Raw genomic sequence first — 27,207 nt, forward strand, 5'->3', positions numbered from 1 at the left:
TTCGATTTTTCTTAGCTCCTCCAACGGTCGCATCACACAGACCTTCATAAAGTAAGGGAGCCAAGAAATATGAAGTTGATTGTTTTAAATGTAATTTATATTGACTTCACAGTAGAGTATTGAAAAGAAAATTAGTATCTGCATGGTTATTATTAACTTTATCCGCTTCAGTAATTCCCAAGTTTCGCGGTTTTCAGTGTATTTCAAAATTCGCTTTAATACATTCATTTGTTTTGTTCCATATATGGCGAATCACAACCCCTCTTCTCCCCAAGTCCCACCCACTTATCGAGCAAAGCAAGTTGGGCTTCCAGCTGATTAGTGAATCAATCTTTGCACTTCGAACCATCGGATCGCGGTTGAGGATTTGCAGTACCTGTGAACGCAAGGAAAAAATAACAGTGTTTTGTGTTTGAGCATGATATTTATTTTCTCCTTGAACATACATATGTCTCAAAAATGGAGGCTCAGAGTGCATGTTATTGATTTTTCAGCAACCTAACAGTTAACCAATCGCAGTGGAGCTCACTCTTTTTAAAGGGTGAGGTTTCGATGCTCGTTTGGTTAGCCATATTTAAATGGCCAGCCATTAGGTGGAAGGGCTGGCGAAACTGTGAGACGTCGGATGTGTAAAAAGTTATTGAAACAACAAGGAACGTGTGTTTACAACATCTCACAATGCAAGTTGCAACTCTTTTTCGAGAAACCGCTACGCTCCTCGGAGCTGCAATGGAAGCGCAAGACGCTCCTGGATCGGAGTCACAGGGCTTAAAGTTGTGAGTAAACTCCAACCTGTCATTTGTAAACTAACCAGACACTGCATCAGTCATCGGCGTAGAGTAGCAGGTGCAGAAGACTTGTGTGTTGTGTTGTCATTGCAACTTAATTTTTAGACAGCGTAAAACATGCAAAAAGTGGTGCATGACTGTGTATGGCCAAACATGGGCTTTAAATGCCCTGAAAATCATTACTACAACCCCAACATGGAGTTCAGTATAGGGTAAGAAAGAGAGGATCTGGCATTTATATTATTATTTAGGATTAGAAAACAAAAAGAGGCTCTATAACGTCCGATAAGGAGCGAATTTTAAAGAAATCGATTAATACATTTCAGCGTCAAGCGATCACGGGCTGTTTGTTTACCTTTCGTTAGGCCTAATCTGCCCCGCACTGGTAAAGTTTGTTCATTCGGATACTGTTTTTTTACTTATTTCGTCGTTGCTCTACTGGACATGCAGAGGTTCTTGCGTGTGGAATATTTAATTTATGAAAGGATGTACACGCTGAAACTGAATTGTAACGGGAAAAGTACTGAATCGTCGAGGATAGCTTGTGGGTGAAATTTGCATGACGTCTTATTGATATATATTCAAAACAATAAAAAGTCACGTTACGAGTAAACTAATGGTTGAATTTTGGTTGTCAGTGTAATGTTTACAACTGCGAAGTATCCACTTTTTATGTTTGAAGATGGAAACCTTATTCAGTTGTAAAAATAGTATAAAAATCTGCCCTGTTTATGTTGTTTTATGATCCATTACTAATATTGGTAGAAGTCCTTCATTCTACTACAGAATGCACATCTTATACGTACATAAAGTTCTAAATGAAATCACTGACTCTTTTAATTGTACTACATCTCACTTTATTTCATGTGACAACCTAGAGTGGTTACCCAAAATTCAATTACTTCCACTAAGTTCCCTGTTTTACTTAGATAATGATTTTCATTGCAAATTTATGGTGCATGTGTGGATGTGCTTTGTAACAGTGAATACACAGAAGGGGCAATTGTTTAGGTGTAGTGTGCTTTGTATGGAAGTAATTTGTCTGAGACTGCTACCTCATAGGTTGAAATGAAATATATTGGGACAATGCAATGTTCTGCTTTGAGCATGATCCGTAGGATAAACCCTCAACATTTGCAAATTGATTCTCAATATTCTTTCAAGAGCACATAGAAACTAACTGGGGACACATGGAAAATAATTATTTCTACATTATGTATTGTACATTTATTTATCTCTAATAGTTTCAGTTTGCACAAGTTCATTGGTTATCTGATTGCTGCTTACAGGCAATGAAAATGAGAGCTTACAATTTTAGACATTTTGAAATTGGTGCTTACATTATGCAGCATTGTTTTTGAATCTGCAGTCAGTGTATAAAGTTGTTTCACTTAAGCAACGGAAGGTGAACTCTCAATTAATCATTATGTGGTTTACAGCAAGTTACATGCTTAGATGGTGCGTAATCCATTGGTAAGGGTACTGAGTGTGTAATGATTTTTACAAGTTGCATAGGAGGATAACAAAGGTATTAAGAATACTGGAAATGAGTGTGGAAGTAAGTTCCAAGTTCGGATAAACTATTGGATCCTTTCAAGGACACAGAAAGCAGTAATTCATGACGAATTATGTGGTGAAAAATGGGTTACATTAGTGATCACTCTTGTAAGTTTCTGCTGTCTGAAGCATTCTTAGAGTAGTTCACCCACTGTCCCTCCCTCCCGAGAATTATGTTGATTTTTTTAATCGACAAATTTTGATGTTTTACGTAATATAACATTGGTTCCAGGAGACACGGAAAACACAAATAACAGAGGTATTTCATCCAAAGAATGGCCTGTGTGAGTAAAATCCTGCCATCTCGGTACTTTTGCTGCATTTTATTATATAGCGACCACAAGGAAAAAAAAACGAAAAGTGCCCGTGCAGCTTTCCCTTCTTCCGTTCAGCTCGGGCCATAAGGAAGCATGGTCCACTCTTTCCATCCCCTCCTCACAGGAGTCACAGGTCTGTGCAGGTTGTTTTGCTTGTGGTTGCACTATAGTAGAAACTGTATGCACACTGAAATAGCGAAAGAACACATTAAAAATTGTTACCAGCTCCAAATCTAACAACTCCTATAGACGTAAAATTATAGCTGCTGTTGTGGAATTTTGTTTTGGGTGCTATATTCACTTGGGCAAAGCCTTCAGACTGTATTTCTTCGTGGTAAGGTAACGGACATACCTTACTTCACAATAACACATTTCCGCAAGCTAAAAACAACATAATCTTCATGAACCATGCAAAATATTTCACTTTCTCGAGGGGGTACGGAGTGTCAAGGGTACCACATTCTTTTTTGCATTGTGTACACATGCAAGAAATAAAGAAAAATGTGGAAATATGAATGTAATCAAATCTATCAATCCTAATCTACTCAAAAATATATAAATAATAACAAAGTAAGCATGTAGGATCATGATAATAATGTTAAGAATACCAAACATGAGCAGAATGGAAACAAAAATAATCAATATGTAATCAGAAAACCTGTTCAGAATGTGCTTACAGACAGGTATTGGATTCCATTCATGTAGAAAACATATGTGCATCATTATGATATCCAAATTCTGCAATCAAGATCTGGGCCAATGATATTTGCTTTGCCTATGAACACAATGGTACACAGGTGAAGTATTCACAGTTGGACCAGCTATCACAAACCATGAGCTAGGAAATCATTCTCTTACTCAATATATACTGTTATTAAACCGCTCAGAAAACTACTGATAGGTTTCTCTATTTAGTGCAGAGTGGATGAAAACAGTATAGTCAATGTATTCACGGCACACATTTCGGCATAGACTCATCCACATTTCTCAGTTCTAAAATCATTTTAGAATGGTGATGGTATGCTACAATTGTGTGTGTGTGAAAGTTTTAAATCGAAGTCAATAATGAGGGAGAGTTAAAAACACATGTTCATGTTTGGTCTCTCTGTCATGTAAGAATAATGCACATATAATTAACTGCACAATCAAATTATTCTCAGTGGATGAAGATGGGTTTCTGCCATTGATGCAAATGCACAAATTAAATGTGTTGCTTGTGTTTCATAACCAAATGGATTTTTCCATTGACTTTGGTATATCAGTCTTTGGTGTACCTTCCCACACGTAGGCACAAATTTTACATCATCAAGATGATTATCTGTATCATACCATTGCAGCAAATTCCATTGAATACCATGTACTGGTGGACTGATGATTTGAAATACTTTTTTGACATACTCTGTTTTTTCACTCCTTGCTTTGTATTTATTGGTTACTATGCTTTGTGTCTTCATGCATGTTGCTCAGTTCTAACTAAATTGATGCATGGCAAGTAACTTGAGTGCTTACTGTAGGGTTGCCATGAACTGTGAATGCTGCAGTGTGTTAAATCATTATGTGATGGAATCATTAGTCATGGTTTTGTCATAATTACCAGAAGTGCACACACACACTAACCTTGGAACATACGTACTATGAATAGGCATTCAAATTTTACTGAAATATTAAAAATTCTTGGAAAGTTGTGATCACTTGTACAATCCTGTAAGACTGCATTTCTTTCCATAAAGGAGGGGAGTGTGCAGGTTTTTGAAGAGCAGCAGGAATAACACATTGACTCACTCTACCAAGTGTACCATGGAGTGTGTAGATCTTATGGCCATTTCTGTAACACCTATGCAAATTTAGACTTTTTCTTTACATCTCTTTTCTACCACAATATAAATGATGATTGCATGACGTTTGATGAAAGGATACCTGTACACAAGCACTGATGCCCAGTCTGAGACTCAAATCTAACCATTGGGGATGGTTCATCGAAGTCCTGATTTCTGATAGTGTGCGCGACTAATGGCACACCTAGTTTTTACTGAAAACCCACTCTGCCGTTCCGTGAGTGACTGACACAGAGTACTTTGTTTATTTATGTGTTTGTGATTTTTCTTAAACTGTGATATTTTGTGCAATAACTTAACAGTTGGTGTAGTAAGATGGACAGAAAGCAGGAAGAGCAGATATGACAGTTATTCTTGAAAATTCCAAGGGAAAGTGAGTCAATAGATGGACAGTTTGATTCAGATGACCATTAAGCCCCATCAGCGTAACATTTGTAAGTGTGTCATGAAATATTAAAAGGACTTTGAATCACCAGTTATTTTTTGCAGCAGAAACTCATTTTTCCAGTTGCCTTCCCAATGGTGCAGTGGTAACTTTTTTGCCTTTTAATCAAGCTGTCCTAGGTTTGATGCCCAGTAGGGGCAAATGTGGTTCGGATCACACTTTAAACTGCAAGTCCAGTCCTGATTAGCCTTTCTGTGCATAAAGTGGACTTAGAACAAACACTCAAGAAAATCATTTTTCCAATTTCATGGTCACACATGTAACATCGAAATTTTCATTGTGTGAAATATTACTTATTTTGTCCTGTGTATTTATTTTATTAACTAAATTATACATTTCATAGTTTTATACAATCTCAACTGTTTGCAAAAAAATTATTCATGATAATTTTTTGTTTGGCTTTTTAGACCTTCAGTTGAACATATTTTACTCACCTGGTCTCTGGCACTCTGCGCAACCTATGACGTAATTTTTCTCGTGGGACTGATGAAGGGTTAAATTGTACAGTGAGTCAAATCTACAATTAATACAATGCAATATAGTAATTAAAAATATGTAGCTCCACATGCAATCAACTGAAAATAATTCAGCGCCACCAGAGTACTGATAGTACCACTACTACTGTTATTAATAATGATAAACATTACTGTCGAAGGATTTTGAGTTGTCAGTTAAATGATCATTGCAAGAATTGAGTTTGACATGTCTGATGTAGTTGGTCTTCATAGAAGCTGAATGATCTCTGCTTGCATGCATGTTACTACTATCTTCATGCATGATATATTATTTTGCTGGTTTTAGTAGTGTAGTGGATGTATGGAAGAGTCATTAACGTAATATGATACAATGCCAGAGGTTCCAGGTTCAAACTCTGCATGAGACATGGGTAAACATTGAGTTTATCCCATTGCCCATTTTGTAATCATGAACCTAAGAGGTAGAAAAGTGACCTACAGTAACTTAAATAGGAAGAAAGGAACCTTGGAGCCTGCGGTTAAATAAAAACCCATGTAGTTGGGAAGATATGCAGGGAACAGATGTTTTAAGTGGGAATTGGAAAGAAATGCTGTAATGGTGAATTAAAAGGAAATGACAGGTACATTTAAAATCATTGTTTTTGTTGAAATATATATTGCTAATCACCATTCTCTCCATACAAACTGAATACAAGACAAATTTCTAGATCTAAAGCAAAAAGAGAATAAGCTTCCAATAGCTCATAAAATTTAACAGTTGTGGCATGTATGGTATATACAGGATTGGGAAGGAAAGCATGAAAAATTCAACATGACTTGTTAAGGCAATCAACAAATGCTGCTGATGACATCACTATCTGCAAAAACATTGTTTTATTTCAAATCCTTCCATCTTATTCCCCATGTTGTTATACATGTAACCTTGCATACTTTTTATACCACTCTTGGCTAGCACCTGTTTCTGTAAGTATTTATAACCTGGAATTTAAACATGCTGCTCATTAAAGTGTATTGTGATTAAGTAATAAACAGTCTCTAGTGTTGTTTAATTTTTTTAAAAAATAAAACTTGTGACTTGAGTTGATATGTGTGTTCAAAATGCATGCAAGGATCAATCAACTTGGTCACAGGGTTAGCTTGTACTATGGACATTATGCTGGGGCCATAGTGCACAATGAATAAATTATATATAAATAACAACATCCCATTAACCATTCAATGTATTTTACCATCTTTTGCTCTTAGTTTTACCATCCTATCAATTTCATGTTTTTGTGATGTAGGTTGTAGAAGTGGTATCCAGTTGAAAACACCCAGCAGGTTACCTGTTATACACTTGACCCTGTAAAACCACAGTTTATGCCTTACATCCCCTTTCATTTTGCATGTTTCCTTTTCTACAGAGTTTGCTAAAGAAAATCTGCATTTTGACTGAAGTTAACGGAAAGCTTATTTTGTGAATTTTGTTCTTACTTTCATGTAAGCCTGTGAAAAACTGTATTTCGTCATTGGATGCCTTAACATCCAGTAAACTTTGCTGAATGTGTGCATTGTCCCAGTGTACATGAATGGAATAGCTAGACTGTACTTACAGGTTCACGGCAACAGTTTTCAAGTATTTGACTCACGATCCCACAACCGTAGGTCTCAGGTTAAAGTCCCACACTGGGTATGTGTTTTCATTTTAAGTATTCCTTCATCAGTTTCATGTAATCATCATTCATTTTCTTCATGATTAGCCTGATACGCTTATGAAACAATTGATTGATTTCTTTCCGATGTTTTGTAAACACCACATTTTCTTTCACAAGACCACAGCGTGAGGACGATTATTATGTTGTGAAGAACTTGAATAATTTCCTGGCCTAGAAGACTAGCTGGTTCAGCACATCCTCAAACCAAAACTTTTATCATTGCACAAATAAAGCATGCCTCCTACATGTGCATATGTTCACTGTATTTTATTGTATACCACTGCATTGTAATTTAACCTGAAATAACTTTTTTTGTCCCATTCCATGAAAGTAATGTCTTATAAGTGATTTAGGGATATTGGGTGAGTTCAGCTTAATTGTTGAACTCAAGGTCTGTTGTGGGATTACTTGCTCTAAATGGTTTGCACAACACAATATTTTTCTTGGCCTGGTATTTATTTGAAGCATTTTATCATCTGAGAAATAATTCTGAGGGTTTAGAACATTGGAATATGCTACAAGACAAAATGTGAATTAATCAAGATGTAGCACCAATCACACTTGTTTCAACATGGCATTTCTGTAACCAGAGGACGTTCAAACAGGTTTTGATGATATGTACGAGAACCATAGGCAGAGATTTGTACATCTGCAGAAAGAATAGAATTTCGATGCCCCCTGCACTCATGCAAGCTTCAACTTCTCTTGGAATAATTGTTGGGAGGAAGAAACATTTCTTTTTTTGTGGCTCACTGAGATGTGTGTCAATTTTTTATTTAGAACAGTAATGTACACATTCCGATTGAGACTCTACCGAGTTAGTTTCAGTACCTATTTGTAGTAGTAGATAGCTGGAAATGTTTTCAAAGTGTTGAATCTCTTTCCTCTATTTTTTTTTTTCTGAATCTGGGATACTTTACTTGTGCTAATGCTAACCTGATAGGTTCGTGAATGCAATGACATGCGCTGAGGACTACCGAATCTAGCAGTGATAGATTACTAGATCTTGCATCTCTTTATTATTCCCTCCATGGCAAAGTGGTTAGCACAGCATGCTATGATGCCAGAGGTCCTGGGTTCAAATCCTGATCTTGGCATGGGTGTTCTAATTTTTAAAAAGAAAAATACTCCAAAAGAAGCTCTGACTCCCTATAATCCCCCTCCTCCCCTTTGGTGGGCCTATGAGATTATTCCGTGTGTCTTTATGTACAAGTGTAGCAAATATGTGAAGAAAATTAAAGCTACTTGTGCAATCCGACAAGATTTTCAGTCGCCCGAAGTATACACCTAAAAGTTTGTGTTTCGTTGTTTAGCATTTCCTTTCTACATTTAATTTTGACAGTGAGGACTAATTTTTTATAGTATCTACTATAACGTTAGATGTAAATCACATTTAATTTTTTAAGTGAACTGCATTGAGGATTCAGATATTTACAGACACTTGCACAGATAAATAAAGTTAAGCCTTTGTACCAAATTATCACTTTCACTGAAATAGCCAAGTTCTTTCGTCTATATTGAAACAACTGCACTCTATGATTCTACGCATTTGTGTGCATGTTTGAAAAAAAAGGGGGGGTGCTTTAAAGATATACATGTATTCAATTGATACCTCAAGTGCCAAGGTCATTGCTTATCACTGGAAGACTGGCCTAAACTTGACTTCAATGAGGCACACACTATATAATTACAGTTTACGTTATGAAACAAATGTTTACTTCACCATTTTAGTTCAAATTCACAACAGCAGGTTTGTGTTTAATGTTCTCTATAAAAAAACATATAAGAAATAATGTTGCAAAATAAAGAGTATTCTTAAAGAAGTTTTCTCGGGCAATCAGCCAGGTGATTTACGGAAAGGCTACCGAGAGCTAACGCCACTCTCATCTTCAGGGAATGAAGTTCACCAGACCCCTTCCATACCAAATACATATAACGTCACCCTGACTTTTCTCTGCACTTCATTCCCTGAAGATGAGAGTGACATTACTTCTCGGAAGCCTTTCTGGAAATTACCTGGCTGATTGCCCGAGAAAACCTCTTCAATATTCGCTGCCAGGAAAGCTTCAAGAATTATTTAAGAGTATTCTTGTCGACATGTGCTGCTTCTACTTTACTATTTTCATTATTTCCAAGGCATATACTGTTGATTACTGTAATCCGTGGCGCTACAGCCCATTGAGGTGCCCAGGCCTACCTATTAAGTGCTGGCCTCACTCCCACCTGATTCTACTCACTCGAGGTGGGAGATATCCAACCAGTTACCAGGTGGCGTGTGGTCAGCACGATGGATCCCCAGTCATCGTCGTTGTAGCTTTCCATGACCGGGCTATGCTACTCATTCGTAACTCCCCAATTTCCTCATGATGGTGGGTGGCCAAAATCTCAAAAGAAAAGTTGTTACACTTCCCCCGGGAGACTCGAACCTGCATGTGTCCCATTGCCAGAGCCCAAAGGTTGCACCTTAGAATGCACGGCCATGGTGCGAGACAATGTTCAGTACTAGCATCGAACAATCTAGGTAAAAATAACTCTCGCAATACATGCCACTTCAGTGACCAAGCACATTGAATGCTTGACTCATGATCTCACTGCTGCTAGTCAAAGTAAAAGTCCAGGCCTGGGCATGGCATTCCTTTTTGTCTTTCCATCAATTTAATCTTGGTTGCAGATCATCATAATCACAATGAACCCAAAGGAAGAAAGTCAATGTAAAATTCCAAGACTAGAAACATATCTGAATTCGCATGCACAACATAGTTGGAAGATACTGCATTATGCTTTTTTTTTTTTAAGGTGTGTTCAATGCAGTTGTCATTATTTATGTCACTGCCAACTAAACATCACTCCTTAGTCTCCATATGTAACCACTACTACTAAGCTGACACTTATTATTATTTATTTTTTTAAAGAAAGTTGAATTTCGAATATTGCTTTATCCTAAAATTCATGCTTAATGATGTAATTCATAGACTTCTATTTTTTAAATAAATATTTCTCCTTCATTTTTTCACATCACTAAAAGCGTTACACTTTCGTGGTTTTGTTTGTTACATGCATCTTCTTCGCTTGTATTGAGCACCAGTTTTTTTCTACACAAGATGTATCACACATGTCCATGAGAGCATTAATTGATTATTCAGAAATCAGCTCTGGCAGTTATTGATAGCTCATTGTTACACATATGTTGTGCACTACATGTGCTATTTGTTAAGGACAATTATGTTTGTGTTAGGTCCAGTGGACACTTTGAATTTCTTGTTTATTATGAATCTTTGAATGGATCATCACCACAAATGAGTGTCTGCACTGTTGAGAAAAATCAAACATTTCTGACTAGTGTTGTATCATTACAACTGTATTGAATTTGTTTGACTTTGACTTGTTTCCCATGCAAAACAATGAAAATTACATTTTTATTCATCAAACTGCATGGACAGAGCAATGAAACAACCAAAGCTATTGCTGCATATTCTTTTAAAAGTTTTGTTTTAAAGGGAATTATTTTCTGAGATAGGCCTAATATACTCTATGTGATCAGAAGTATCCGGACACCCACCTGAAAATAAAGTACAAGTTCGGGCAACCCTCCATCGGGAACACTGGCAGTCAATACGGTGTTGACCCACCCTTAGCCTTGATGACAGCATTCACTCTCACAGGCATACTTTCAATCAGGTGCCGGAAGGTTTCCTGAGGAATGGCAGCCCATTCCTCGCAGAGGCCAAAAACGAGAAGAGGTATTGATGTGGTTCGGTGTGGTCTAGCACGAAGTCTACATTCCAAAACATCCCAGAGATGTTCTATGGGTTTCAAATCAGGACTCTGCGCAGGCCAGTCCATTAGTGGGATGTTGTTGTCGTCAAACCACTCCCCACAAGCCCTGTAGTATGGACGGGTGCTTGGTCGTGTTGAAAGACACAATGGTCATCCCCGAACTAGTCTTTGACGGTAGGCAGCATGAAAGCTGTTAAAATGTCAACGTAAGCTTGTCCCGTGACATTGCCGTGTAAAGCAACAAGGGCGCCAAGCCCCCTCCAGGAGAAACATGACCACACTGTAACCCCGCCACCTCCGAATTTCACTGTCGGCACTACACAGGCTGGTAGATGTCGTTCACGAGGCATTCGCCACACCCACACCCTACCATCGTATCGCCACATTGCGTACTGTGATTCATCACTCCACACAACGGTTTTCCACTGTTCTATGGTCCAGTTTCGACGCTCCTTGCACCACACGAGGTGGCGTTTCGCATTTGTCTGTGTGATGTTTGACTTGTGGGCAGCTGCTCGGCCATGGAAACCAAGTTGCCGCACCTTGCGCCAAACAGTAATGGTGCTTGGAGTAGATCCTGATGCAGTTCGGAATTCCTATGTGATGGTGGCGATGGATGATTGACGATAATGCTGTACGACCTCTTCAACACTCGATGGTCTCTGGAGGTTAACATGGGAGGTTGCCCTGCACGCTTTTGGGTTGTACACATCCCTTCACTATAATATTGGAAACAGTGGACAGAGGGATGTTTAGGAGGGTGGAAATCTCACACACAGACTTCCTACATAAGTGGCACCCAACCAACTGACCATGTTGAAAGTCTGTGAGTTCCTCAGACCATCCCATACTGCTGTCTCACACTGTCTGCAGACTACTGAGTTCGCTGACTATGTGTTGTACGCGGTAGATGTCAGTACTGTGTCGCCCTCTATGATAAACACACGTTTCGCGATGTGTCCGGATACTTTTGATCACATAGAGTATATCCCACCGAAATTCCTTATCAAACAATAACATGCAGACACTATTTCACATGGAAGCATTTTTTTGTAGCATTTGGGTTGGCATTTATTACATGGTTTTGATTTGAAAGCAAATACATTTAAAGTGTGTATTGACGTGACTGCATATTAATACAGCAAGTGCCCATGGAAGCACGCTGCACAGTCATTCGGATCCCACTTTAAGCTGCAGGTCCAGTTCCAATTATTTAAATTTACTGTAATCCAGCAATCTTTCACCTGCGTTCTTTATAGCCACAGGATTCCATGAACTGCATGTTATTGTCGGATCAACATTTCTAGATCTTGATCTGTGCCACAAATATCTCTATAGATGATTTCTACTCTTCTTGCTTCCTTTGTGAAGAAATGTTTTAATTTTTTTTTTTTTTTATGAATGGACGTTCTCAAACATTCATGCCCAGGCCAGGATTTGAACCTGAGATCTCTGTAGTTGCGTAGTGCGACTGTGATGTGTACCTTGATGTGTTTTTCCAAGTTTTTGGTTTGGTGCCTTTGATAAAAGTTGTAATTGACTCCTTCCTTTTTATTTTCATGATCACTGCACATTTTTCTATACATAATTGTTCATTGAAGCTAACGTGCCAGTCTCACCACACTGTATTAAAATTTGAATCATTGCTTCTTGTTAATTTGCTTTATTGAATCTTCATGGCAAATTTCCTAATTTTGTAACATAAAATTGTGCTAATATTGTCACTAAGATGGTGTCATTATTGGAATAACAGTTCCACAAAATTTTATTTAGTAGGGTCTGGTGTAGACTATGGACACTAAAGCATATTCATTAACATTACTCCCAAACAATATTAGTTCCAATTTCAACTTTTGTTGCAGATTTTTTTTTATAAAGAGAGATTAAAATGGTCTTAAGGTCAATGAGTGTAACAAATGTCTCCCTTATTACATAAAAATTCTTCAGATCATGTTATGTGCAATCTACAGATAATAAAATACCATTCCCTTGTACTTTTCTAACAGCATGCAAGTATCATTTGCAGCATACACAGAATGTTAATCATACAAGTATATACCAGTTGCATATGATATGCAATTGTATCAAGAGGTAGCTTGCATATGACTTAAATGTATATGAATCACAACACATGAGTTTCTGCATATTAGAGTAACTAGTGCATATAAACTTTAGTAGTTAGGGTGCAGTAATTTCATATAAATGTGTATGCAGTAAATTTAAATGTTTCCTATACCTTGTAACCCAATACTGTGAATTGATTAAATACAATTCTGTCCTTACGTAGATATAAGGTTAATGATGCAGTGAAGTTTTTTTAAGCACCAAACGTTAGTATTTACTGTAGTTGTTGTTCATGCAGGTCGGCTTTTCCTGACAGTACAATGAAACAAGAAGCTCATGATGATGGATATGAAACAAGTGGTGATCTCGATATCAGGGTACAAAGTGACGGACAGAAGTTATTAAGTCATATTCAGGGTAACTTGGGTCTTAAACCCGATCCTCCTGATGATCCCTACAGTTTTGTGGATGATGATCCTACTCCACCACCCCAACCACGAGGCCCCACTGTTATTTTGCAACCCATCCCCAAGAAAAGAGGACGTAAGAAAAAGCTGAAGCCAGAAGAGGAAGGGTAAGGAAATTTGGTCTATGTTCTTATCTCTCGTTCTGTTGCATTCATTGGTAGGGAATTCCTAGAAAGCTTCAGCAGGGTTCTATCTTTCCCGTTCTTTTTTTTTTCATCCATTGGTTGTTTGGCAAATTCTTCCATGAAGTTATGGAACTTAAAATGTTTGACTTGTGGCAAATTCAGTGTGTGAAAAATTCTCTTAATTTTTTAGTGCTCATGTGTATCTAAAATGTAGTTTCAACCCATGTTCCTTTCTTTTTATGTAACAACAACTATAATGTCACCCTCCTTTTAGTTTAGAGTACTGAATTCAAACAATTTGTAGTACTATTTTGTTGTTGTTGATGCAAGTATGATGTAATGTATGCTGTTATATTCCTATTGTAGAGATTCCTAAAAATTCTTTCCTTTGTTAAACTTTAATTTGTAAACTAACTTGGCAAACCCTTCTGTTTTTGTTCAAGTTGGCGTGCATTCAGTTGTCAGAGGGAGAAAGAAACCAATAGTGAATGAAACATGTTTTGTGCATATCACCTAATGCAACTTCTGTGCATTAGTTGGTCCTTTATTCACAGAGAACATCCTGCTATGTCCATTTACAGGAGAGTTTGTTTTTATATCCAAAACAAAGCTGTAATTACAATGATCAATATCGTCTAAGTATAGTTGATGCCGTTTCTATATTTTTAACCTTCCTTATATATTATTCCTGAAGTTAATCATGATTATGAGGATGAATTATGATTAGATGAAAGTTCTGAAGGGATGATGTAGCAAGTATTTTTGGCATGGCTCCTGAAGTACGAGGTTTTCCATTTTATGAACCTATGTAAATGTGATGATGTATAGAGAAGAAAGGACTCTTGTTCCTTTGAATCATCAATAAGTCTATAAAGCAGATGGTTTTATTTGTCATCTTCAATCAGACTGAATAGTTGTCATCAGTACTCATTCATATTTATTGTTGTGTGTGTGTGCAAGAAAGTGTTACAACTGCTTTCATCACAGAATTTGAATATTTGGAGCTGGGGTCTAATGCAACCTCGGAAATGCAAGCAAAAGTGTCAGATCCGTGAACTTAGAGGGCCATGTTTTGAAACAACATCTGGTGATGTTTTATTTACAACAATCCGTTACAAATGGACAGTTGTCCTATTTTAATGGAATTATAGCCAGCCATTGAACCTCCATGCATGAAGTTGAGCATAACCGACAGATTGTAATTTTGCAGCCCACAAAAGGGCGAACATTCCAATGAATTCTTGCCAGCACAGGCAGAAAGTGGCAGGTGCATGTGAAACTTATTTTTCAGCAGGATGTTAAGATTATCGACTCGATGAACTATGGTTTTATGTTTCTTACACAACATACTATGGGGTATCAAAAAGTAATGCCTCCTGCCATCCCAGATCTTTAATAATGCATCAATCAAGATAAAATATACGTCATAGTGAAGCCTCTTCTACATATGCTTACTGTTCCACATAATCACCGTTCAGTTCAATGCATGTACGGCAGCGTTGAACCCAAGTGTCAAATCCATGTTGGGAAAACTCTGGAGTTTGCTGTCTGCACTATGTCATCACTTTCTGTGTTGATCTTGCAGACTTGAATTTTTTGGAATGTGGAGGCCACTATGGCACCATTGCATCGATTGCACTTTACTCTCTGGGTCATACTTATATGCCCATGTTTCATCTCCAGTGACCCAATCTTTGAAAAAGTCATTCTGATGTGCTTCAAACGTGGCCAGGATCTCTTGCAACACTTCCTCACGCCTAGTGAGCATGTCTGCGGTCAGTTCTTTGGGAACCCACTTAGCACACACTTCGTGGTATCCTAAGTCACAGACTAAGGCCTGAGAAGTCCCATAAGACACGTTAAGTACGGCTGCCAACTCCTCGATTATGATGCGCCGATCCTGATGAATCAATTCATCTGCCCGGCATTTCTTGTCCTCCATCAGTGATGTTGATTGAAGTCCGCTGCGTGGTTTGTTTGCAATATTCTTCGTTGAACCTCTTCACCCAACATCTGACATTGCTCACGTCCACTACAGTGTCCCCATACACATTTGTTAACCTCCTATGAATTTCTACAGGGAAGCAACCCTCTTTTGCCAAGAACTCCATCACAGCTCTTTGTTTATGCCTCAAATCCATGGCTTCCTTCAGTCAAACTGAAACATAAAGTACACAAGTGTTAGTGAAGGTCTAATATATCACATAGTAATAACACATCAACAACGTGCTACACATTACAAAAAAATATACGAGGAGGCATTACTTTTTGATTATATATATATTTTATTATATTATTATTAACATGTATATTAATTATCATTATGATTTCTTTTTTATTCTACACTTTTCGAGAACATATTTATTTGTATTTTATATGTAATACACTTAGAGATTTCTTTCCTGTTTCACTAAATATTTCTAGCATTTTGTCATGTATATTTTGTTTCTTAACCTGTGGTATTTGAAATCAAGCTGCACATGTAAAGTCAATGATAATAATTTGAGTGTGTCATTGAAATGCATGCACCTTGATGTTCAGGGCATGGGTGTTTCGTTACGTTTGTTGTTTCATCTAATCATCGTTTATGCACATCATCGCATTTAACGTAGAACACATGTAAATCGTAATAGGAATGCATAATGTCACAAAAGAGCATTTACACAGCTTTAAACATGAGCATATTTCAGAAGCTAGAAATCTACTTAGGTAATCCGTAGTTTTGTAAAAAGATACTTTTATTGTGCTCAAAAAAGGACTAATAATAAACATTTCACTCCATCAAATTTTATTCCTTTAGGCAAGAGGTGTAATTTTTAAACCTCATCAAATTCTTGTTTCATTTCTCAAAGTATATATTCTAGTATTTTAAGAGTTTCCTTTTGACCCATTTTAGTAATATGCTTTTGAAGATGAGGTATGTCTTTCATTCTTCTACAGTACACTTCAGACCTTAATTAAACCCAAACAAAAAATTTAATGATATTAAATTGGGTGACTGTGTTGCCTCAGTTTGAAAACATCTACAATTAATCTGCCAGTCATGGAAGCAATTGTTAATGTAATCCACAACAGTCGTGACAAGGTGTTCTATCTCCTGAAATTGAGATTTGAAGATCATTTGAATTATAACCTCCAAAATACTTCAGTGTTGCAGAACAATTATTTTTATGCCAAATATTTCAATTGAATCAGTCACTTCAACAATGTTGTAACCAACGGAGGCAACAGAAACATTAATTTGAAGAAAAAAATGTTTTTGGCTTCTAGAATATATGTAGTAGTGACAAGATTTATGAACAGATAGAAGAATTTTCTGCACCATGTAACTTTCTGTTTGAGTTAAAAAAGCAACAGGCTGATTGTTTTGTTGTTTCTGTCGCATTTGGTTTTTCCTGGATACAATGTTGTTCATGTGACCATTTCAGTTGTCAAAATAGATGGCCATTTCATTAAACACCTTCTGTTGTAATATTGTTTACAAAAATTGGCATTTAAGCTGGTCATTGACAGACCATAGAATTAGGGCGGGAAAGTGGTAAAATAAAGTGGTTATGTCATCGAAGTAAGTCTTATAGCTTTACGGGTGACGAATGATGAAGAGATTCTCTCGAGCTATCTAGTAGGTGAGTTGTCGAAAAGATTCCAAGCTTTCAAAAGCTAAAGTCACTCTCATCTTCAGGGTAGAGTGATGTTAGCTCTCGAAAGCTTGGAATCTTTTCCACCTGGTCGATAGCCCAAGAGACTATTCATGGTTATGTCATCGTTGTAATCTTCCACAACCAGTTTTGAGAGCCCATGGTTTATCACCTGCTTGAACAGATTTCCATTTAAAAAAGTAATGGTTTACAACTTTTCAACATTTTTTTTTTTTTTGCATGAACCTGCCCTCAGTGTGTGGGAGTCAGTGGGAAAATTACTGTAAAATGGATCTACATGCATTAGTGTCAGGGATTTTGTTGAGTAACAAGAGTGAAGGAGTGAGTTTGGGTGTTTTCAGGAAAAGGAGTAATAAATATAACACTTGAACACGTATATCTATGTATTGATATTGGCCAATTCTTTTGTGGAGTATTGGTATGTTGAGTAGTTTGCAAGAATACTACACAACACTTTCGCAAAGTCTATCCTCTAAATTAATGCAAAATTCAAAATTTTAATTGTTGAAGAATTGTGGGAGAAATGAATTTAGTGATTAAACTGTGGCTATTTTAATATTCTGATTCAATTCTTTAAATAGTTTTAAGCAAAACTCTAGTAAATAATATATATTGATGCATTCACGTTGAAGTGTTTGTAAATGGTTTAGAAAATTGAGATTTTTATGAGTGCTCCCTTGTTTCATTCCACAATATATATGTATGTATAATGTGTGTGAGATGACTGTGTTATGAACATTCTTAGGTTTATGGCAGAGGGGCAGGGGCATGATACAATAAATGCAGTAACATTGTAAGTGCACTGTTATGTCTTATGTTTTAAATTTCTATCTTTTGAGCCTAAGGATCCTCTCATCTAAATCCATGTTGGGGAATATTAATTAAGTCCTGTAATATAATGCAATATTCACTAAATTTTGGATTCCCTGAGTTAGTTGATCCAAACTTGTTTGTGTTTTTTGACAGAAGAAGTAAACTCTTATGTTAAATTTATATTCATGTTTGACTTTTTTTGTATAGCTGTCTTTCTTCTTATTTAAAGGAATCAGCAGATTGGAGAGCCAACAATGTATAATTCCTTTGACTGGAGTGCAAATCAGAAGATTCCATCTGGCTGGGCTCAGTACAACATGTGCAAATATCCAACTCACAAGATGCCAGGAAGGCCTAACATGTAAGTGTGAATCCTCTTCATGGGAAGAAGGAAATCAGACACTTTGTACATTACTATATATTGCATTTGTTTGTATATTACTTCTACTAGGACCTATTGAAATTGTGCAAATTAATTATATTGGTGGTTGGTAGGGGTTGCGGTGAAATACAGTAGCAGAGAGATTTGTGGTGGTCAAGTTGGTAGGGTGTCTGACTGCCATGTGAGAGACCAAGGTTCATTTCATGGAGTTGGTGATCTAGGTCAAAGTTTTTCCAACCTTGTCCCTGCATAAAGTGGCTCTGTGGTTCACCCAGCACCAAAAGAATAGGTACCTTGAGGAGGGTTAAGACAGCCAGAGCATGGTGCTGATCACATCACCCCCAAAAATGGCTGAGATTGAGAATGTGTGGTGCCCTACTTACACATCTCCCTATGTGCCTTCATGCAATGTGCATGGGAACTTGGCCTTATCTACCTACATGATGCAACATATTCAGAGTGATCTATTCAAGTGTAGACCACTGTCCCACTGTTTGCACTATGGATAAGGGAGGTGCTTGTGGCCATGTGTTGGCACTGTAGACTGTGCATGAAGCATGCAAGTTTCCATGACTAGTTTAAAGAGTGATTTATTTGCTTACCAATTTATGAAAGAAGGTGCTGAAACTGGCAGTCTTCATTGTCCACACATTTTTTACACCTCTTGATGAAGTTAACTTATAACTTGCTTCAGTTCCTGTTGATTAATGTTGGTAATTTCTTGATGGATGTTATGTTTCAGTTCTTTCAGGGTGTGTGGATTTGACTTGTATACAGCATTTTCAAAATCTACCCCAGAGATAAAAATCACGTGAAACTTTTACATCCGGGAATCTTGTTTCAAATCGCTTTTGAACTTCACGTGCCGATTTAGTTAACACACATGAATCATAAAGAAATACACGCTGTGCAGTAGAAAACATTTGCTGAACCATAACACACTTTGTGGTTGAATACACTAGGAAAACACAGTACGTAACAAGCACCCTATCACTTTACAGTCGCCAGACTAACAAACAGGCAATACAATACAAATCAAGGACCCTTATCACTTCACAGTCTCATGTCTGCTTTCAAGACCTCTGTAAACACAGGTTTCTAGCTGCCCCCCCTCCCCCTCATTGCCAGCCAGCTTGCATTAGTAGGTGTCTTAATAAAGATGTATCAAAAATGTGTGTGCATCGAAGGAGACTAGTTTGAACACCTCCTTTTATAAATCTGGTAAGTAAATCATCATTGTCATCCTTTGCCATTTCCTGCCTGTGACTGGGTTGGCATAGAAGTCAAGCCTCTCCATTTTTTCCTGGTCTTCCACCACTCCTATCTTTCCACGGTGTTCCAATATTGTCCACTTCTCCTAACACTCTCCGCTATCTGCTCTTTCAACAGACATCTTGGTCTCCCACTTTTTAAAATAATTACAAAAACCGTGTGTGTGCTTGCTTCATTGACACTCTACGATGCCAACAAATGGTCACGAGTGCTTTGCTTGCTGATAGCGCAAACACTGACGTGGTGGTGTACACTTGAATGGAATGTTCTCTTCAAACCCATATTGCAACTTACTTTTTGCACCTGTATATATTATTAAATTTATGCATATAAGTAAGTGTTGTGAATAAACAATTTTAAAGCATTGCTTAGAATTTAACATCACATCATGTGCTAACATTGTAACATATTAAAAGAGACTCTTCTTTGCACATCATAAAGTGGCTATCCTATATTTCACCAAGTTCACTTAGTTTCTTCAAGTATAGATTGAGAAACAGGAACACTTACATGTTGGAGACAGCAATGTTAAAAGTATTACAAATATGTATCCAGCACATTTTCTCCTTCATCCTTTATATGTAATACTACAATCATTTTAAACTTCCTCTGGACACCTACTTTCACACTTTTAACACTGCTGTCTCCAATATGCAAGTACTCACATTGCAAAATATATTCCTGAAGAAGCCAAGTGAACTTGGATTACAACCTTACAGCATGCTAAGGTGAGTACCTTTTATTATATTGTAACATTGACTGCACAGTAGTGAAATTTGGAATCATGCTAGTATAGTAGCAGTGGCTTTCAGATGAACAAAACATTAAAAGTCCAAATATATGGTTTTGCACTTTCATGGTGCCACCTTGCAAAGTACTTCTGGGACACCTAAAATGTTAATACTTTTATTTGTAATAGGTATGTACATATTTGTTGTTAGTGTTTATATTTCATACAAGGTGATTTTTGTACTTAAACATTCAACATCTCAAACTAAAAATGTTCATTCTTTTCCACAGGTTAGATAGTACTGAAAGTATTATGAATGGGGATCCAGTGAAGAAGAAAAAGCTAAAAGATGATAAAATAGTGCCAAATTTCAAGGAGCGAAAAAAGCATGATAGGTTCAATGGAATGCCAGAAGAAGAAGTATCCAAACGTACTTTACCTGATCATTTGGCTCAAAATTTAGATATCGTAATTGTAAGTATGTCTTTAAAATAAGTATTATACAAATTTTAATAATTGGAATAACAACATTTTTGTACTAGATCCACATTCATATTTATTTGTAATAACATTAGACATCAGTAAATTAATTATGTATGACACACTATACAAAAGATTAGCAAATCATCCTTGTTTACTTTGGCTAATTTTTATTTTATTGTCACATTCATGCTATTTAATTAAAGTAGGTAATGACGTATATAGATACATATGTTCTTCTTAAATGTTTGCATAACCACTTTTTGTGGATGCAAAATGTTGAAATACTGTTATTTTAAGCGGTTTTAATTTTCCTTATGATGTTTCATCCTGGTATCCCAAAACTTACTCAGGCCACCAAAAAATATTAAACACACACAATGCACAACCTTACATGGCTAGTCACTCCACACTTCTAAGGAACGTATAGTTTGTGTCCTTGTTTCCTCCTATAGTGCAGGAGGCCTTAGAAAAAGCATTTCGCGGGCTAACAGCAGACATCGCTCGCACACTTTTGCCGATACTCTCATGTCGTCTGCTCCTCAGCTGAACAAACAGGCAGAGGTCACTCACCCTTCCAGAAGGGTGGATCGAGCTAGCTGTGGCAACTGGGCTCGCTCATTCGCGGACCTGATTGGTTCTCTCAGACACACCCCCATGTTGTCATCTGCTGTAAGCCCGCGAAGCGATCTTTCTAAGGCCTCCTGCACTATAGGAAAACTGTTTTTTCCACCTTGTTCTATCTCCCCAGGTGTATAAGTGATTGTTCCTTTCCCTCCCCTTCATCATGCAACCTAATCTTCTTGTCTTCCCCCTTCCCTCCTCCTCCTCCTGATGGCACTGACCTTCACATTTCCCTTTCCCCCTCCTGGATCAGCACTCTCATCCTTATCACAGTTTGTTATAGTGTTTGTTACAGCATAGCATTATTTTGCAAAACAAGTCAGGCATGTAAAAATAATTAAATAGAATAGGAAGAAGATGTTAATGTTGTACATTGCAACTTTCACTATGATATCACAATTTTATATTTATCATATATCCCCTTTGTTACCTTATCCTCTGATATTTTATGTATTTGTTTATTGAAGAAAATTTATATATGAGTATATACATACCTACATACATATGTTTTTCCTTTGTTTGTCGCATTTTGTCTCTTAAATGCTAGTAAGGATATCTCACGTGTATTACAAGGGAAAATTACATTTTTGTACCAATTTTCTATAGTTGTAAGTAGTACTTACATTTAACCTTTTCCTAATGTAGATTGGAATCAACCCAGGGCTGTTTGCAGCGTACAAAGGACATCACTATGCAGGACCAGGCAATCATTTCTGTAAGTATTTTTCAGTATTTTTTTTCTGATTTTTTTTTTGGTGGCCATTATTCTTTGAACAACATAGGGTATTTGAATTTATAGTTTTCTTTTCAAGATTGATTTGTAAATATCAATTGTATAGTATATGAAGATATTCTTTTTGGGTAATTCCATGTCAGATCAACCAAGAAAACCTAAATTTTGGAATTTGATCTCATGGATTTGATTAATTTTTCGTATATATATGTTTCTTATCATCTGAAGTATAGAAAATATTTTTTTTTCATGTTGCCAGTTTTTGAGTTATTGAAATTTGAAAATTGACAAAATTACCCAAAAACCACCCAACGCTGAAACTTTAAATACAATTTGCAAGAGACCTGTTTCAACTACAGGGCTGGGCATGGTCTCATTTTAAAGCTTATGAAGAGGGCTTTCATTTGATTAACAACATGCTTGTTTTTTTGTGAAAAACAAATTTGAAAGTTGTTTTAAAATTTTATTTTACAATTTCCAAAAAAACTAAATTTTCAAAAAATTTTCACATATTTCTACACATCTACTGAAGGTTCAGTCAAAATTTCAAGGTGGTATCTCTCTGGTATCATATGAAAAGTGAATTCCTTTCAAACACATACAGTGTGAGTACCACTGGCTCGTGCTATTATGCAACTCTTTGGTCACTCATCTTAAGTAGCAGGTATTTAAATTTAAAAGTCTGAATATTTCTCTCTGATTTCCCAGGATCAATCTTTTTTTAATGTGGATGATAGGTACACAACACTGACACATCACCAAATATTTCGATAATAATAACCGTCGAAATTTTCGGGACAAATTTTCAGGTACAAAACCCGCGATGAACTTTGTGACAAATCCTGTCTTGCAACCCATTTTTCGGTCTATTCTTCTTGTAGTGATGAAGCAATGTTCTAATTGACAAACCTTGTCGTATATCCAAATAAATTGTTCCAAAGCCTGACAGTTCTGTCTGCTGAACCATGATTCCGAAACAATAAATTCCTTTCACGTGATGAGGTTAGTGTAATCCACACTTCCATAGCTGGTTCAAAACTTGAATATCCTTGCTCAGACTATCATCCTTTTACCGACTGGGTCATAATGATGAGCGTTGAAAATAGATATCCATGGACATCCATGTAGAGTGAAGTGTACGTACAAGGGCCTTGTTATTTAACCTTTTCTCGTATTTTGGTAGATTTTTCGAGCATGCAGCTGATTACAAAATTCCTGTTTTTTTTATTATCTTGATACTTTTCTGTTATGTCGGAAACATGTACATTGGGTTAAACGAAGCTTTGGCATGTCATGTGGATACATCCCCCCCCTCCCCCGGCTCAAAATTTGTGTGTGGAAGATGACACGAATTATAAATTTGTACACTTATTCGACAAAAAATGTTATAACTTGTAGACTATTTGACCAATCTACTTTGGCTAACTTTCATTTTTCAGCTAAAACATCAGGGTATGCAACCGTGCAGAAATGAAAACGTCATAGCCAATAAGTGGGGTTGGGTGGGCCACGGCCCCCAAATTTCAATGAATGAAAAGATCATAAAAAAGGGGAGTTTGCCCCCTCTTCCCCTGCTATTTTGGGAAGGGGATGCAAATTTAGCCTTATTTTCAAAGAATGGTCCTTTCTCAACTGAATGAAAGTCATTTCATGTTCCTGGGTGCACTACATTATCAAATATGTGAAACAAACTCACCATTTTTATGATATTTTTCATTGAAAGTTGGGGACCGCGGCCCACCCAACCTCTCTTATTGGCTTTGGCATTTTGATTTCTACATGGTTGCATGCCCTGATGTTTTAGCTGCAAAACAAAAGTTACCCGAATTAGATTGGTCAAATACTCTACGAATTATAACATGTTTCGTCAAATAAGTGTACGAATTTAAAATTTGCACCAAAGACCTCTGCGAAACCGGGGTTACTTTCTGACGACCCCCTCGGCAGAGTAATGGTTAAGCATTTTGGTTTTATTAACTGCAAACAACATTTTACACAATCCGTACATTCACCTTACCGACATGTTACCAATGAACAAAACAGAATATACCCTGACAACATGCAAGTTGTCTTCTTCTTGAGAGTGTAAAATAAACCTACCAGTGGATACGTTTACCATCTGTGTCCCTCACGGAAACATAGTCTTTCGTGCCAGGCATTTGACTGCTAATTCATCACTGCAGTAAAAATCTTTAACTAATGATGCTGTTTCTTCTGGTAAAGTTTTTCCACGTCTGGGGTCAGGTGAGGACAAAATTCCTTTCTCTTCGACTAGTTTTTTTTTGCTTTCCTTGCTATGTAAGTACCAACACCATGTCCAACTTTTGGGAAAATAGACAAAATCATGAGCCTTTCACTTTTATTTGCAGTTTTAAATCTCTCTTTAAGTTGCTCAAACATTTCTGATTCTGAATTGCTACAGTGGCTCTCTTCATCATCTTTATCACCTTCTCCATTCAAAAGGGATTGGGTACAAGTATTTCTTATTTTCTTTATCTTTTCTCTGCAATACCTTTTCAAACTCTTCAGTTTCTTCTTACTCACTGGAGACTCACCAAGAGAGATCAAAGAGGCATTCAAGTAGCTGAACCCTGTATCAACATCCATATATTCTGAATCTTGGTTACTGCAACTAGGACCAGCATTATCATCTGGCCCTGAAGGATTTTCTTTTTCTGGAACGATAGCCTGCTTTTCCTTCCCCAACTGCAGTTACAGGAAGTGCAAATTTTCATGTTTTCTTTACTTCCGTAATTTAAAGAAATCATCCAAGCTGCCACATTCCTCAGATCTTTACTACACCAGTGTCCCTTTTTCTTCAAAGGATTACAACAGTAGTTGGGCCTCCCTGATGTCACAGTGGTAGCGTTGTGGCCTTGTAATCAAGGGGTCCCAGGTTTGATACCTGGTGGAGGCACATAGTGGTTCAGATTTCACTTTAAGCTGTAGGTCCAGTCCCAATTAGCCTTACTGTGCATAAAGTGGACTTAAAACACCAAATCAATAAATCAGTAATTACAACAGTAAATGGACCACTACTTGCCATCCATATCAAGATTTTTTAAAAAATGAAGACACTAGTAAAGCAAGTTTCAAACAATTCACAGCACAGAAGTTAACCGAGATGTACACACACTGACAGCTACACCACAACTTATCCAGTTGGACAAAGAAGCATAGGAGATCAGGAATAAACAAGTCACTGCAGGAAAGGGATGACTCACACTTGAGCTTTAACTGTCTCTCACTCATGATACCAAGGGCCTCCCCGATGGCGCAGTGGTTGCGTCGTTGCCTTGTAATGAAGGGGTTCCAGGTTTGATACTCGGTGGAGGCACATGGTAGTTCGGATTCCACTTGAAACTGTAGGTACAGTCCCAATTAGCCTTACTGTGCATAAAGTGGACTTAAAACACCAACTCAACTCATGATACCATAGAGATACCACCTTGAAATGTTGACTAAACCTTCAGTAGGTGTGTACAAATATGTGGAAATTTTTTAAATATTTCGTTTTTTGGAAATTGTAAAATAAAATTTTGAAACAACTTTCAAAATTTGTTTCTCACAAAAACCAAGCATGTTGTTAATCAAATAAAAGCAGTGTTCATAAGCTTTAAAATGAGGCCATGGCCAGCCCTGTAGTTGAAACAAGTCTCTTGCAAATTGTATTTAAAGTTTCAGCGGTGAGCAGTTTTTCGGCAATTTTGTCAATTTTCAAATTTCAATAACTCACAAACTGGCAACATGAAAAACAAAAAAAAAACCACAATATTTTCTATATTTCAGATGTTAAGAAACATATATACCAAAATTTAGCCAAATCCATGACATCAAAGATTTATGCACTGGTTGATTTGACGTGGAATTACCCTTTCAGGAGTAACACTTTCATTGATACAATCTAATTAAAGTTGTTGTTTCAATGTGACTTACAGATCATTAAAATTCCTTGATATTAGTCACAGTGTGTCCAATATTCAGTCACATGGAATCAAGTCCTTTTTTATATTATTATTTGTAGTATACCACTCCATCGTGTGGTTCAATGAATTGAAAACTCTTTTCATTTCAGTGCCTCTAATATGCATGTTTCTTTCTCAGTGCTAATCCTAAGTAGCACATATGCCAGATGGGAATATAAAATCACACACTAGATTAAGCCCTTCCCCTTCTTACCTTTTTTTTTTTTTTTTGCATAATCTTCATGCACTATCTAAAATATAATTGCAAGGAAACCATCCAGAATAGATATGGATGGATGCCTTTGAACAAAGTAGTAGTAGTAGTAATAGTGAACAAAGTACAGACAGAGAACATAGGCAATAGCAACGAAAATCAGCCATAGGAGCATCCGAGGAGATAGATGAGGAAATCAATTGTCATGCAAAGGGAAGTAATTTATTTGATTGTAAACTCTGAGAAAATTTACTACTAAAGTCTCCTGAAAGTGCACCCTGGCATTTGCGTAGGAAAAGTTTGTGAATTTGTAGATACATAATGAATTTTCAGCATCTTGTAATTCCTGTTTGTTGTTGCATACTATAATGTCTTCCTTCCTCAGGTGCCTGAAAACCTATACCACTGTTTAAGGTTCCACATCCTTGAAAAGCAGTAGGTATTTTGATATTTGTCTCAGTCTTTCTGTTTTATTTATTTAGGAGGAGGGAGTATGTAATTTGTTCCAGAAACATATATGGTAATCCAAGATCAGTTGCTCAAGTTGAACCAATGTCTAGAATTTTTGAATTTATTTAACTATTTCAATTGCAGCCCAAACAAGGAAATTAAAGCAACCTGCACCTGTACTCCATTTTTGTCAAAGAAGTTGCTAATATAAAAAAAATTGCTGTTTTTGTTATGATTCTTTCAGGACTTTTTAATGACTGCATGCAGCTTCTTCAAAATCAGAAATTCAACATTAAATTTTTAGGTGTAGAGTTTTCTGCATTTCAAAATAGTGGACACT

General features: G+C 36.9%; 1 protein-coding gene across 3 annotated transcripts in view; it reads left to right on the plus strand.

The window, feature by feature from the left end:
• The first annotated feature begins 413 nt into the window (after positions 1-413).
• Positions 414-27,207, plus strand: part of LOC145983866 (uncharacterized) — a 44,116-nt gene continuing 17,322 nt past the window's right edge. The window contains exons 1-5 of one of the 3 annotated variants that reach the window (XM_083116928.1): positions 414-776; positions 13,252-13,527; positions 18,247-18,378; positions 20,692-20,875; positions 22,151-22,220. In XM_083116928.1, the coding sequence (XP_082973054.1) occupies positions 679-776; positions 13,252-13,527; positions 18,247-18,378; positions 20,692-20,875; positions 22,151-22,220 (760 nt within the window). In that variant the 5' untranslated portion in view covers positions 414-678. Of the gene's footprint in view, positions 777-829; positions 1,001-13,251; positions 13,528-18,246; positions 18,379-20,691; positions 20,876-22,150; positions 22,221-27,207 lie in introns of those variants that run through there. The other 2 variants (XM_083116929.1, XM_083116930.1) reach the window with 2 other exon arrangements.

This window comes from Lepisma saccharinum, chromosome 2, assembly GCF_977018435.1.
Source record: "Lepisma saccharinum chromosome 2, izLepSacc3.1, whole genome shotgun sequence".
NCBI classification, from domain to species: domain Eukaryota; kingdom Metazoa; phylum Arthropoda; class Insecta; order Zygentoma; family Lepismatidae; genus Lepisma; species Lepisma saccharinum.